Genomic DNA, 13883 nt, shown 5'->3' with positions numbered 1-13883 from the left:
AACTTAATAATAATTCTTTATAATTTGGGGTCACCTATTAAACCTCTCACAATGACCTTCCTCAGCTCTGTTGGTAAACAATGAGCAGTTGACATGCTGTATACTGCCATCTACAGCACTACATGTACATGCATAAGGCTGTGTTGTGCTGTGCAGCATGGGAGAGCTAGCAATGACTTGCAATTTTGTTATAATCAATGCAAATATAAAAGAGTAAACACTCTCAATTGTGTAAAGGCTCTCACATGCTAGGCATGGACGGGGTGTGCACACATGTGTACTGAGAGCTCTCTATGCAATTACACAAGCCCAGGGCCGGGATCTAGTGCAGTGAGGAAAGCCTTAATTAATCCAAAGTATTCTAGCCTAGAGAATACTTTGATTACTAGTAATCAGACCTTGACAGTGCAGTTCGGTTTCACAATTTGCCATGATACAGCAGTGATTAATCAACACAATATATGAAAGTAGGAGTCAAATGTCTACATGAAGCAAGCAGTGAGTACACTATAGCCTTTAAAGCTTTAAAATCAATAGGCCAATAATTAAGGTTTGTCTCTCAAAGATTTTGCAAATTTATAAGCTAATTATGTGCTATTAAAATTTTTTTATATAGCATGCTTTTGTTCGTGTGTGTGTGGGGGGTGTATTTTTAGCCCACTTTTGTTTTGTTTTTTGCCACCACTTATTAAAGGATCCTAGCATCCTCTTTTTATGACATTTTTCCGTAGATATCCACAGAAAAAAGCTTACTCCTAAAATTTCAGCTGCTGATTTTGCGTTTGTGAGTTTAATATGCATGATTTATGTGTATTACACTGCTCCATAGGCCCCTGGAATGAAATTCAAATTTGACGATATTTTTGCTAAACGAATTAATCTGTAAGAAATATTTGGTATATATTCCAATATGTAGCCAGTTGAGGTTTCCAGTGGTATAAAAATCTCAACTTTTTTAGAGCAAAGTGGGGGGATGAGGCTGTGGATCAAGAAATGCCCTATTAAAAGGGCATTTTGTGATCCACAGCATTCAGCATCACCCCCCCCCCCCAAAAAAAACTTTTCTCAAAAACATTTGAGATAAAATTTATACCCTCTGGCAACATAATGTTTATGTTCAAAAAAATCCTTGCAGATTAATTCGTTTAGCAGTACAACACATTGTCTATGGACGTACTCGCAAACACAGAATCAGAATCAACTGAAATTTTGGGAACAAGCTTTTTTTGTGGATATTTATACTGACAAATGTCACAAAAAGAGGATACTCCTTTAAAGCCATATTGTAACATTTGCTGAGGGAGGGCGCCCTCACATTTTTCCAAATTCTGTTTTTTGCACAATTGTGATAAACTACAGTAGGCCTATTGTTTAATTATTATGATGGAAATATTAGTCGAACGGGTACACAATGTTCATTATAACACAGTACAATCCATACATGGCGTGTGGGAGGACATACACACATCAAAGGATTGTGCCATAGCACAACCGATGGAGTGACATTGGCAACATCGGCGCCAGTAGTAAATTACAATTTTCTTTGCTTTTATACCTCAGTTATTCGGCTCAAAATTAAAAAGGGATGACATTTATCTAAAAGCTAACATTTTATGGAAAAGAAATACTAATCAATTTTTTATGAAATCAAGCTTTAAAATGATACCTCATTACTGAATGTTTGCCTTACACATCACAGAATGTGATAAAAGACAAGGTTCAAATTTTCTTTTATTTCCTTTATAATTTCAAACACATTTTACTTCATATCTTGAAACTATAAAAGCCCCGAAGAGGTATGTTTTGATGTGACGGCTCACAATTTTGGATTATTCTGAAATATACATTTTGTTAATTGGACTTTTCTTTCTCATTTGACACCCTGTTCGTGAACATTGAGCAAGAATTGACCAAGATATGCGCCTCCAAACTCTCAAACCCCAAAATGAAAAGTGCTTTATTGATTGGCCTGTGGTGCGTGTGTGCAATACAACAATGCGTTCCCATTGAAAATCGTCGAAAATGCAACTTTTGATTTTGGGGTTTGAGGCTTTGGAGGCGCATATCTTGGTCAATTCTTGTTCGTTTTTCACAAACAGGGTGTTAAATGAGAAAGCAAAGTCCAATTAACAAAATGTATATTTCAGAATAATCCAAAATTATCAAGTTATTGAACAGCAAGGATGAATATAACTGACAAGTTTCTTTTTGTGCCTGGTGTATACTTTCATATATGCATGCAGTTTTGAGATGCATCTTTTGTTGGGGGGTGCATAGTTTAACTGCCTGCAATTATCATGATTATCGTGGCAGTATAATATCATCGCATCAGCATGAGTGATGAATAAAAGAAAAGCAAGCAGCATGGGTTTATAATGCCCATGGGCTATGCATGTATCTGGAGTGGTAAGTAAATTTTAATACCACAATTTCTTTAGATATAACTAGATGACAAGGCTATGGTAACAATGTTGCTTATGCAATGGGAATAAATGTTAAATCAATGTTTGAATGATGTGGAAAGGAGTCAAGCAGAATTCCATTGGCAAGGAGTGTGCTCATTTATTTTTAAAGATCCTGAATGTGCTTTGAGACTGGTACTAATTAAAAGGGGACTGGTCCTATAATAAACAATGATCATAATATCTGTATGTGCAAGAAATATTAACAATTATAAAAATGTGATACCAGAAAATTAAATGCTCAATTAATGAATTTTCTAACATTTCTTTGATTCAAATCTTTGTACAGGTGTTCCAGTAAATCAATCATGTCAACCATGGCACCTTCAATAGAAAAGTTCAACTGGTTTTGTGGTGTAAACAGCAGTGAAACCCTAGAAGACTTTGAATGGAACAGAAATAACACTATCAAAAATGCCTGTTTTACCAATCTCATCTACACTGCTCCTCACTTCATCTTTGTCATCTTAGCATCATTTGTGCTACTTGTGTTAGGTTGCGCCACATCCTTACGAAAGAAACATCCCAGATACCTCTTGCAATTTCCTGGACACTATGCATTATGGGTACTCTATTTCCCATTTATGTTTGGTCTATTATGTGCCCTGGGAGAGGGTCTCATCACAGATGTAGAGGTACAGAAGGACAGTCTTACTCAGCCTCACTTATATATCCCTGGTATCGTTGCATCACTTGGAGGCATCATAGCCCTTGTGTATTATCATCATATGGAGGTGTGGAATAAAAAGGGGATGGCCTGGTTACTCTTGCTTTATTGGGTAACATCTCTTGGAGCTGAAGTAGCAAGATTTCTGAATTTATATTATGACTCTCAATATGAAGTTGATGATGTGAAGTTTTGGGAAGTGATGCGAGTTGATGTGTCCATTCTGATGCTGGTGCTATATTCCTTGTTTACACTGATTTGTCTCTACTCTATCATTTGCAAGGTAAGATTTTTGGCATTGGGTATTTTTGGCATTGGGTTTGAATCTTTGGTACTTCATCAATGTCCATGGATTCAAAAGTCAAATATTAAAGATTTTAACTATAGTCTACATTTGTGACACTTTGTAAGACTTACTACAGATTCACAAATCAACAACAGGAAATACAATGGATTGATGTTCAAGTGAAATTGTGTCAGCATTGAGTTTATCTGGCTGCTTTTATGGGCCTTGCAACCCGTAGGGCCTTTGGCCTATGGTCCCACCTTATTTCAGGGACTGGTATCATGAAAACACATGGTATCAACAAAATGCCTGTATCGGGTGCAGTAATGAATTTATGCTCCTAAAAGTTAAAAGACAAAAAGATTGAGTGAAGTCCAAACTCTTTCAATATGCAAACATTAGCGCGATATTTTTATTCAGAATAGCATTTATAGATGAGTTGATATGTACAATTTATAAACATATTTACACACTCTTTGTATTTTGTTTCTTCTCTTTTTGTACTTCCAGAGTTTTTGTGCAGAAAAACCATTTCCCACTGAGCTGAAGAATGAGAACATGAGATATCTGCAAAGCTATAGCAATATGATGTCTGGTGTATTCTTCTGGTGGATGAACTGGTTGTTTACTAAGGGTTACAAGGAACCTCTTGAACTCAAAGATCTAGGTGACTTGTCCAAGGTTCACACCACATTGTATCAGAGGAATAAGTTCACCAAAGTGTTGCGTGAAGAGAGGGTAAGTGATAACAGGGGAACAAAATTCACAATCATCTTTGGCTATATAATGGCTAGTAACGGCTGCTTTCCAAGTCATGCAGCTGGCCAGTGAAGAGCATACATTTGATAAATGATTTAGGTGTCACTATAATCAATTTTCATGTGATATGTATTATTATGTACATTATCTGGCATAGGCCCCCTCGTCTGCATTCATGCGAGTCAGCTGATCATAAAGATGACTGAAAACTCGGTTATCTCTCATCTCAGCTCAGTTATCTTTATGATCAACTGGTCCAGAGGGTGTCATCAGGGAGTGACATCACTCAGTCAAGACTATAGACCACTTGTCAGATCACAAGACCATGACAGAGCAGTTGACAGATCAGTTTACTGTCACTGCTATACAAATTTATATTTTTTACAAGAATTTTTGCTAATGTATCTTCAAAATCCTGATGGATCTTTTTAAAGAAGGTTCAGTAATCGGGATTTTACATAATTATACTTCACCCTATTGCAGGAGAGGGCTAGCAAAGCAGGAACATCACTTAGCTTATACAGGGTGTACGTGAAAGTCTATGGTGGGGAGCTCATTATTGCTGGTATTGTCAAATTCATTGGTGATTCGGCAGGATTTGTGCCACCACTAGCACTGTCTGGAGCCATCCTCTATGTTACCAACAACTATTATGATGTGGAAATTGATATGAAGGTAGGTATTGGTAGCAATACTAAGATTCTCCAATCATGACAGAAGCTAGATTCCTTCTCGATAACAATCTAATTCTCTGAATCATATGCATAGATCATTTGAGGTCATTCTACATAATTGTGCAGAGAATCTGATGGGTCTTGATGGAATTTGAGTGGAGTGATCTTGGGTGAGGTTTCGTCTGAGTTGGGGTCAAAGGTTATGTAGGGGTCATTTGGTGCCATTGTTGACATTGTAGTTAAAAATTTCCGAAATTGCACCTATTTCTAAACTTTGAGTCCCATGCACCTTGGACACAAGTGTTCATGAGTAGTGACGTATTAGGCAAGTTATGTTGTAGGTCAAAAATCACAGGTCAAGGGTCATTTTTCAAAATTGCTCAAATGTTGCTCCACCATAAATGCAGGTTTCTCTGGACTTTAGGGTTAAAGGTCATCTAGGGGATTGGTGTCATTGTTAACAATTGTGGATTCTTTATGAACTTTATTAGATCAAACATATATGCATTGTTAGAAAAATATCATAAAACAAGTATAATACCCCAAATAATTTTATAATATAATAGTACTTCAAATCTAGCCTTGTTTCATTCATTTTTCAAGGAAACAAAATATGTACTATTTAGTACATTCTTTGCCAATGGATTTGTATTGATAGTGGTAATGTTCCTGTCATCATTTCTTCGTGCTCTATGCCTTCAAGTCCACTACTACATTGCCATTGTTGAGTCAGCACACATCAAAGTAGCAATACAGGTATGTTATTCTCATTTGAAACAGGCCTCAAAATAACTTTTCTAACATGTGTCGTCACCAAATTGCATCCCAATCGATGCCTCATTGCATCGAAAACTGCAACGTTTCTAGTTGTTTACAGGATCAAGTTTCAATTTTAAACTATTTTAGCCTAAAATAAAATAAAATTTTATGTTTACTTTCACTTTTACACTATTTGAGGGGGAGGAGTTAAGCTTCCAGCATACTTTCCTGCCGCTTGCTGCTGCGGCAAGCGGCAGGGGGTTTCAACCAATGACAAGCCTTTATTGTGTCTGTTTGTCTGCAATGCGTGTGCGCCACGCTGCTCAGTGGCAAGCGGCAGGGTAGTCTGAAACCAGCATTAGGGGTTGACATTTTCTTTTTGGGGAGGTGGATTGAGTTAGCAAACCAAATCATTAGGGGTTAACCCTTTAACATATTTCTTTATGATGTATCCACAGTCTGCTGTATATGATAAAGCATTGTGCTTATCAAGTTGGACAATATCTGGTGGTTCCATGACTATGGGAGTGATCACTAATCATATGTCTGTAGATGCAACCAACCTGATGAATTCCATGCAATGGGTCCATTATGTCTGGTCTATTCCATATCAGGTAAGTCATTGTGCACTGAAGTGGAGATCAACCCTTTATGTAACAATTAAATTCAGCATGAACTTCAATCAGCCGTAGAGCCTTTAGCAGAATGGTTTAGTCAAAATAGAGGTCAATATGTATATATTTTAAAAGTAAAACCTCTTATATAATTGTTGACTTGCTCATACCACAAAATAGATTTTGGCTGCCTTGTTGCATTTAACATGATTTGATAAATAACCTTGGTACTGGTTCACCAAAGAATATAAAATGATCTTTGCACACATATAATTGACAATTACAAAATGACACTCGGCTTTTTTTTTTTCAAGACACAAGGACAGCAATAATTTTTTTCTTTCTTTTTTTCTTGTAGTTTATAGCAGTAGCATAAGTTTTTTTTTCTGTTTGTAAAGTACAATGATCATTTTTGATATTTGAAATAATTGCACTGTATAAAAGCTGTTGTATGTGTAAATCAGTTTGGCCTTTAAAGTGAGTATAAACATAATGAACTCTTTTCTTCTCTTTGAAATAAGTCTATGACAACTGTATATCTCTCTTCATATACTTTCAGTTGGCAGGTTATCTTCTGATTCTGTACTTGGAGCTTGGTGTGGCTGCATTGATAGGATCTCTTATCTTCTTTGTTACCATACCATTGCAGACTGTTATTGCCAAGAGACAGGCTATGTATCAAAAGAATATCATGGTAAGATCAAGTGACTTGTATCACCTTGGTAGATAGAGACAAGATGAGAGGTGAACACTGCAAGGTAGTTCAGATATTGATACTTTATTTATACATCTACATAACACTTTTTTCTGAAGATAATAGCATTTTCCATCCTACAAACAGCAGGTTTTTGGGAACATAAGCAGCTCAATAATATTCTGTCTACCTCTAGTCTAATTTGTGGTAATTAGCTATGCCTGTGCCAATTGATTCTCTTCCTAAAGAATTGTAGAATTAAGATTGTGTGTACTGCAGTTATGTTACCTGTGCATAATCTTAAATTTTCACAGATACTTGAAGCCATGATTTCTCTCACTGATAAAATGTTTGTGAATTAAAACAAAGAAGTGTATCAAATTTCTAGAATTGTGCAAAGTTTTCTTTTTCTATGGCTAGATGTTTAGGAAACAAACAGCACATCACATCTAGCCAAAAAAAAGACACATCAAACCTTTGTATTAAGTACAAAACTTGGATAAATTTAGTTGCACATGATTTAATGGTGATATGCATAAAGGGCTCTGTGGTGATATGGTACATAAAGGGTCTTATCTAATTGTCCAACACAACAATGGCAGAGTTTAAACCCATAACTTTCAGGAAGCAGGGTACCTGTATGTAAATTTGGTGTGATTTAGACTCATTGTGTGATAGGTTTCTGTCAAGTTGTCCATAATTATATTTGTTATTATGACCATACTTGGCTTTTACTTCAAAATTCTTGTGATACCATACAATGTATTAAAGGGCATGTCTATTGCAAAAACAAGTTTAACTCTATTTGAAGAGAATAATTATTACATTACAAGTTGACACTTGTTGCAATTTTTTTATTCGTATTTCTCCTGAAAAAAGAGAAATTGTGTTGGTAAAATGCTGGCTTGTACTCCCCTCCACCCGTTCAAAGTGAAATTGATTTCCAATGTAGCGGACTGATGATGTACAGTATAATTATGAAGAGTAGTCTCCTCTGCAGCCAGTTTGGTTACGCGTTATACAGTTTCAAGCTGCTATAGGCCTACAGCTCTTGATCAGACTGGCAACCTTGCTTCTCTTTCCTGACCAGCTTCTAGCATCACCAATGTTGGCTACTTCAGGAAAGAAGAACCAAAGTTGTCAGTCTCATGACAAGTTGTATAGCAGCTTAAAAATGTCACAAGTTAATAAGGTAAGGTATGTCACCCAAAAAAAAATTATGTGACGGTATGAATTCCTATCAAATAGTTTTGATACCATAGTATGCACAGCAAGTTTAGATGGGAGCAAGTTTAGACTGGAGCATTGTAAACATTTTTGTACCTACATGTAGGGTAAATTGCCAGATCTTATTGACCATATTTGTTGTTCTTTTTGCAACCATAGGGACACTCGGATGACCGTCTGAAGCAAACGAATGAGATGTTGCAGGGTATTAAGGTCATCAAGCTCTATGGTTGGGAAGATGTATTCTTTAAAAACATCAATGCTGCTAGGAGTAAGGAAATTTTGAACCTCATCAAACAGTTGTCATGGCAAATCTTACTGCGTAAGTCTATTTGTGTGTCCAAACCAAGGGCATCCATGGTTTACTGATAGGTGTAAGAGGTCATAAAAATGCTATTTCAAGCTGACCTCCTTCATAAATACCATAAAAATGCTATTTTGAGCTTATCCCATTTGAGGTTGTATAGTGCATGCCATTTGTGTGAACTGTATGTTCATGTTATGGTGATTGACATTTGGGAATGTGTGTCCACAAGTGAATAGCACACAGCAGGTTGTGAGTTTTCTATAGGCGAGGACATTTTTTATCCGGTTTTTCTCAGGACATTTGATGATCTGTCCGATGTCTTGGGGAGACGCTCTCGGTTGCCGGTGCTTACACATAGTGTGTGGGGGCGTGTGTGTGATGTATCTGTATGTATGCATGGGTTTTGATGGTATGTGAGACACTCTCTGTCAGTATCAGTGTGTAATAATATGGCTGTACATATCAGCAGTCAAGCATGATCAAACTAACAAATTTCTTGCTTTATATTTCAGTTGTTCTTACTTTGGCTGCTCCATTGCTAGTAACAATTGTGGTAAGTACATCTACAGCTACAACAATACTTGTAAAGTTGCCATAAAGGCAATATTTGACTAAAGAGGTCCTTGTCTGTTTAATTGATGTTGACCAGATTTTCAAACTACAAAATAAAACAAATAATTTAATTATGTTTAAATGATACATATTTATAATTCATGCTTTAACAGCTGTTTATTTATGTTTCTCTTTTTCTTTCATCATTTGCATCCAACAGTCATATGGTTTATATTCCACATTTAAAAACAAGCCTCTGACCCCAGATGTGACATTTGCATCCCTGTCTGTATTCAGTCAAATGATTGTGCCTCTGTTTGTCCTGCCTCTGACATTCACCTATCATGTCAACATGGTTGTCAGTACCAGACGTCTCACAACATACTTTGATGCACCAGAGATTGAGGATAGTGGTGATGGAAGAACCAAGAAAGAGTCAATCACTGGTGGTGATGTACATGAATTGAATGCTGATGATAATGTAAGTTGACTTGAATTTTAATCTCAAAAAATCATGTTCAGGGAGTTTGATTTTGCTTCATTATTTGTTGAACTTTGTTGAACTTCCCTTACACACATCTAAAAAGATGGTACAAAGTTATAGCTGAAGTTGAATAATGCACCAACAAGTTCTGCAATAGCAACAACCCCAGCAGCAACATAACATATACATCAGGGGTTTTGATTTTGCTCCATTATTTGTTGAGCTTTAAATGTCACATGTTTGAAAGGATTAAACACAGTTGTATTTTAAGATTTTTTCTTCTTTTTTATTTTATTACCATGATTTCATAAAGATGGTATCAACAGAAGATGGTATCAACAGAAGTTTCTAACTTCCTGGAATGTAAGAATCTTGATGAACATGTCACATATTATTTGATTTAATATGCAAATAGAAATTGAAAATTTATGTTTATTAGAGGACAGTGAAATGTTCAAAATGCCACTTTTAATTTCAAATTTAAAGTGGCATTGTCAGTTTTTCTATCAAGAATAGGCTCAAACTGAACAATTAGATGGAGAGAGAGGACTCTTTATACTATTTGGTAATCCACCATTGCATTTGTACAACATTTTTTGATAAAGGCCAACATTAGAGACATGTTGCAATGAGCATTGTTAATGTTTGTACATTCAGAGTTTTGCATGATATCTATTAGAATAATTGCATTACAGGTAGGTTGTAAATAAGCATGCACCAACAAAGTAAAGTTGACAGGTGTGTGATAAACAGCCCCCTCCGCTCCCCTGAACATACAGTCATGAAAGTGTTTGCCTTTCCAAGTTGAATGTAACTGGATTTCATTTGCCTATTTTCAGATGCCAGTTGTGGATTTCAAGCAACCAGGATTACATCGTCAACATAGCCATCATAGTCCACAGCATGTATCTCGTCAGGCTAGTAATGATAAGACAGCTCTTCTTTCTCATGAGGCATCTGGCTCATATGGGAGCATGAATCATGGGTCAAGATCTGTGGTAATTCCTGTACCTGATAACATTGCTGTCAAGGTGAGACAAGAAAAGCATTATGCTTATAGAAAAAGTCTATACATGTACATATTGTATAAAATACTCTTGCATATTATGTCTTAACACTGTAATCCCAACCAATTTTTTCAAACCCTCACCAAGATCCTTATTAGTTCCCTGAATTCCCAATCATTAAACAAATGTTGCCAATTAAACTTTCACCAATGTTGCAGATGTCCAGTCTTTGTTCTCCTGAAGCAACACTATCACCTTATAAATAATTCTTAAAACCATAGACTCATTCAAAATGGGGTTGCCATTGCACAGAGATTTTTTGCACTAATACAGCAAATCAGCATTTTACCTCATGTTTTGTTTCTTGGTTATTTCTTCTTTCAGATTAGTAATGGTTGTTTCACGTGGGATGTAGGCTCTGCAAATCCAATCCTGAGAAACATAAATCTAGAAATAGAGACTGGTAAGAGACTATTTGAAATTTGCATTTATATTCTGATAGGAATACGATTTATGACATTATAGGAAGTGGTATATTACAGCATGCATAGTCACATTTTCCATGCATGCGAAGATATGGTGGGAAGAACGTAAGAAATTCTGTAAGGACATCATGTAGTACCATGCATAATATGCTGGTGATTCCAGGAAAGGTGCTCAGGGTATACAAATCCTGTTGCTTCTACAATAAGTCACCCGACTGCTCAAAACTTTTCGGCTCACTTCGTGCCCCATAATTGGTAGCCCATAATTTTGCCCTAACAGAGTGCAATTATCCCTATTGACTGACAATAGTGCCCCCTGCATTTGCGCCCACCATTGTTGTTCTACGATAATCTTGGTGGATGAAGCAGACAGCTTGATGCTGAACTTGTTCCAGAGATTTTATGTCATGTTGTGTGTAGGGATTCCATCCTTCCTCATGTGCTGTATTCATGTTGGAGATACTGAAGATGTCACCTTTGCTTTCGCATCTTTGTTGCAAGCTGTTAAAGGTCCTCCACAACATGCCTAATATAGGACTGGCTTTACCGTCCATTTTCTGGCAATGAGTTGACCACTTCAGGTTATCTGATATTGTTATGCTGAGGTAGCTGTGCTAGCTGTTTTATTAGGCTATGAAGATCATCTCCTTGAATGATATATTGGTGGAGACTACAATCAATATTGAAGAGGAGTGTGAAATATGCATGCAATATAAGCACTTTGTGCTGTACTGATTCTCCTGCAAAGCTTTTATTGTCATATCATGATTTCAAAGCAAACTTTTGCTTAATAATAGTAGCTTAGTGTAGCTTACTGACAAAATGACAATCTAACTTGTGAGAGTTTAAATGGGTTTGAGTATCAAACTTGCATGTATACATCCCAAAAGATAATCTAAAATTCAACATATTAATGTATTCTCAATTGTCATTTCCTTTATAGGCAAGTTGACTGTCATTGTAGGTCAAGTTGGTGCTGGCAAATCATCTCTGCTGTGTGCTCTATTAGGTGAAATGACTACATTAGATGGCACAATACAGTGGAATAGGTAAGCTTCAAATACTAGTGTCCTTGGAAAATTAAATAATAATATTCTATAGGATGTTTTTTGGTAGTATTTTCAAATTAATTTTTCTTATTAATCATATTCTATCTTTTTGGTGATGTATTTAGACCGTTACAGACAAATTAGATTAAAAAAAAGATGCTTATTCGTTTCATAAAGTGTGTGTGTTTACAAATACTATCAAACCAGGACATACACATGATAACTGCAGTGTGTAACAGCTATTGTACATGAATCATGGATATCCACGGTCCTATGTTACCAGAATGAAGCTGCTACAAACACATTAAACCTTAACCACAGTTGGAGATGTAGAGTGTGCCTGCAATTAGGTAGTGAAATCTTAAATGGGTCCACAGTAAGGTGAATTAAACTCAATATGTGTCATTTGGATAATGAAAAATCAAAGTGATGTATAGCTGTCCACTTTTGATGTTTACACATACCATACATTCTCTTTAAAATGCCCCAGGTGTTGCATTTTTGAAAAAGGGGGTGTTTAATGAAGCTAGATTTTCATTGTCAGGTAAGCTTAAAAATCATGCTGATGTGATGAACTGTGAACTAAAGATCAATGACATCCTGTTCATTTCCGGGTTCACGATGTCACTTTTGACAATTACCAATCTTGTGTTGATCATGCTAAGTTTACACTGAATGTATGGAAATTTTGGCATTTATTAAACACTTTGGTTGAAAAAATTATTAGGGGATGTTTATTAGAGAATATATGTTATGTGTGTGACTGTCTTGCTATATGATTAAGTACTATTGTACATTTCTTTCCTTTTTTGTTGCAGCAATCATTCAACTATTGCATTTGGAGCTCAGAAACCATGGTTACTAAATGCATCTCTCAGAGAAAACATACTCTTTGGGAATGAATATGATTATGAAAGGTAAGAGTATGGCAACTAAATAATGTTAAATATACTGACAATGTAAATAGTAAAATGCTCTTGATTTTTTTGTCAGGTCATAGCATTCTATAAAAAATAATGTACAAGAAATTATTTACCCATATCACAAAATATAATGTTACAAGGTTAAAACTATATGTAAAATATCTGAACTGGACATGGTTGTAGGATAGCAGATTTGAGCTGTAAGGGCAGATGAGAAATATTTTTGTTATATATACCCCCTACTGCAAATACATGTTCAAGTTTTGTTTTTAGAACTTTTACAACATTTTGTTATTGTTGTAAACTTTTGTGAGCAAAGAGACCTGTATGCTCCATCCTAAAGGAGGCATGCTTCCCTGGATAGGATTCCAAACTATTTTGAGATGCATTATAAATCAAGGTTGTGAAAGAAGCCTCTGTGTTGATTTCCTCATTTGTTAGATATACTGCTGTCCTCAAAGCATGTTCTCTGCAACCAGACATAGATATTCTACCAGCAGGAGATCAAACAGAAATAGGAGAGAAAGGAATCAATTTGAGCGGTGGACAGAAACAGAGAGTCAGTGTGGCAAGAGCTATGTACAGCCCTAATAAAATTGTCCTTCTGGTAAGTGACTCTGTAGTTTGTGGTTCCCATTGCATAATATGAGAGATCTGAAATGACTACAATGAAATGATGTAAATACTACTAAAATACTTTTATATTATGTGCTTTTGATGCAAAACGGAAAGAGAAATAAATGAAACCAACAATAGGTGCGAGTTATTGTTTATAATCTACCTTTTCAAATCAACATTGGAAATGTTCAGAACCAGGTGTGTACGCAGCATAATAAACCAATCTTAAGTTCACATAAATTTGCATAAGCGCTCGCCAGTGACACGCATTGTGTAAGCGCAACTAGCGTAGGTGCTGCCCCCAACAGCTGCATGA

General features: G+C 36.0%; 1 protein-coding gene across 1 annotated transcript in view; it reads left to right on the top strand.

Annotated features, from left to right (window-relative positions):
* LOC140149197 (ATP-binding cassette sub-family C member 9-like) overlaps positions 1-13883 on the top strand; it is a 41264-nt gene continuing 27381 nt past the window's right edge. Inside the window, exons 1-15 of the mRNA XM_072171411.1 lie at positions 1-498; positions 2752-3412; positions 3926-4153; positions 4658-4849; positions 5452-5604; positions 6066-6221; positions 6781-6915; positions 8302-8464; positions 8962-9002; positions 9222-9482; positions 10325-10516; positions 10877-10955; positions 11921-12026; positions 12845-12943; positions 13391-13556. Of these exons, the coding sequence (XP_072027512.1) occupies positions 2771-3412; positions 3926-4153; positions 4658-4849; positions 5452-5604; positions 6066-6221; positions 6781-6915; positions 8302-8464; positions 8962-9002; positions 9222-9482; positions 10325-10516; positions 10877-10955; positions 11921-12026; positions 12845-12943; positions 13391-13556 (2613 nt within the window). The 5' untranslated portion in view covers positions 1-498; positions 2752-2770. The remainder of the gene's footprint in view (positions 499-2751; positions 3413-3925; positions 4154-4657; positions 4850-5451; positions 5605-6065; positions 6222-6780; positions 6916-8301; positions 8465-8961; positions 9003-9221; positions 9483-10324; positions 10517-10876; positions 10956-11920; positions 12027-12844; positions 12944-13390; positions 13557-13883) is intronic.

Source organism: Amphiura filiformis, chromosome 3, assembly GCF_039555335.1.
Source record: "Amphiura filiformis chromosome 3, Afil_fr2py, whole genome shotgun sequence".
NCBI lineage: Eukaryota > Metazoa > Echinodermata > Ophiuroidea > Amphilepidida > Amphiuridae > Amphiura > Amphiura filiformis.
Note: the sequence above shows the minus strand (reverse complement) of the source record. Positions and strands in the feature narration are given on the sequence as shown.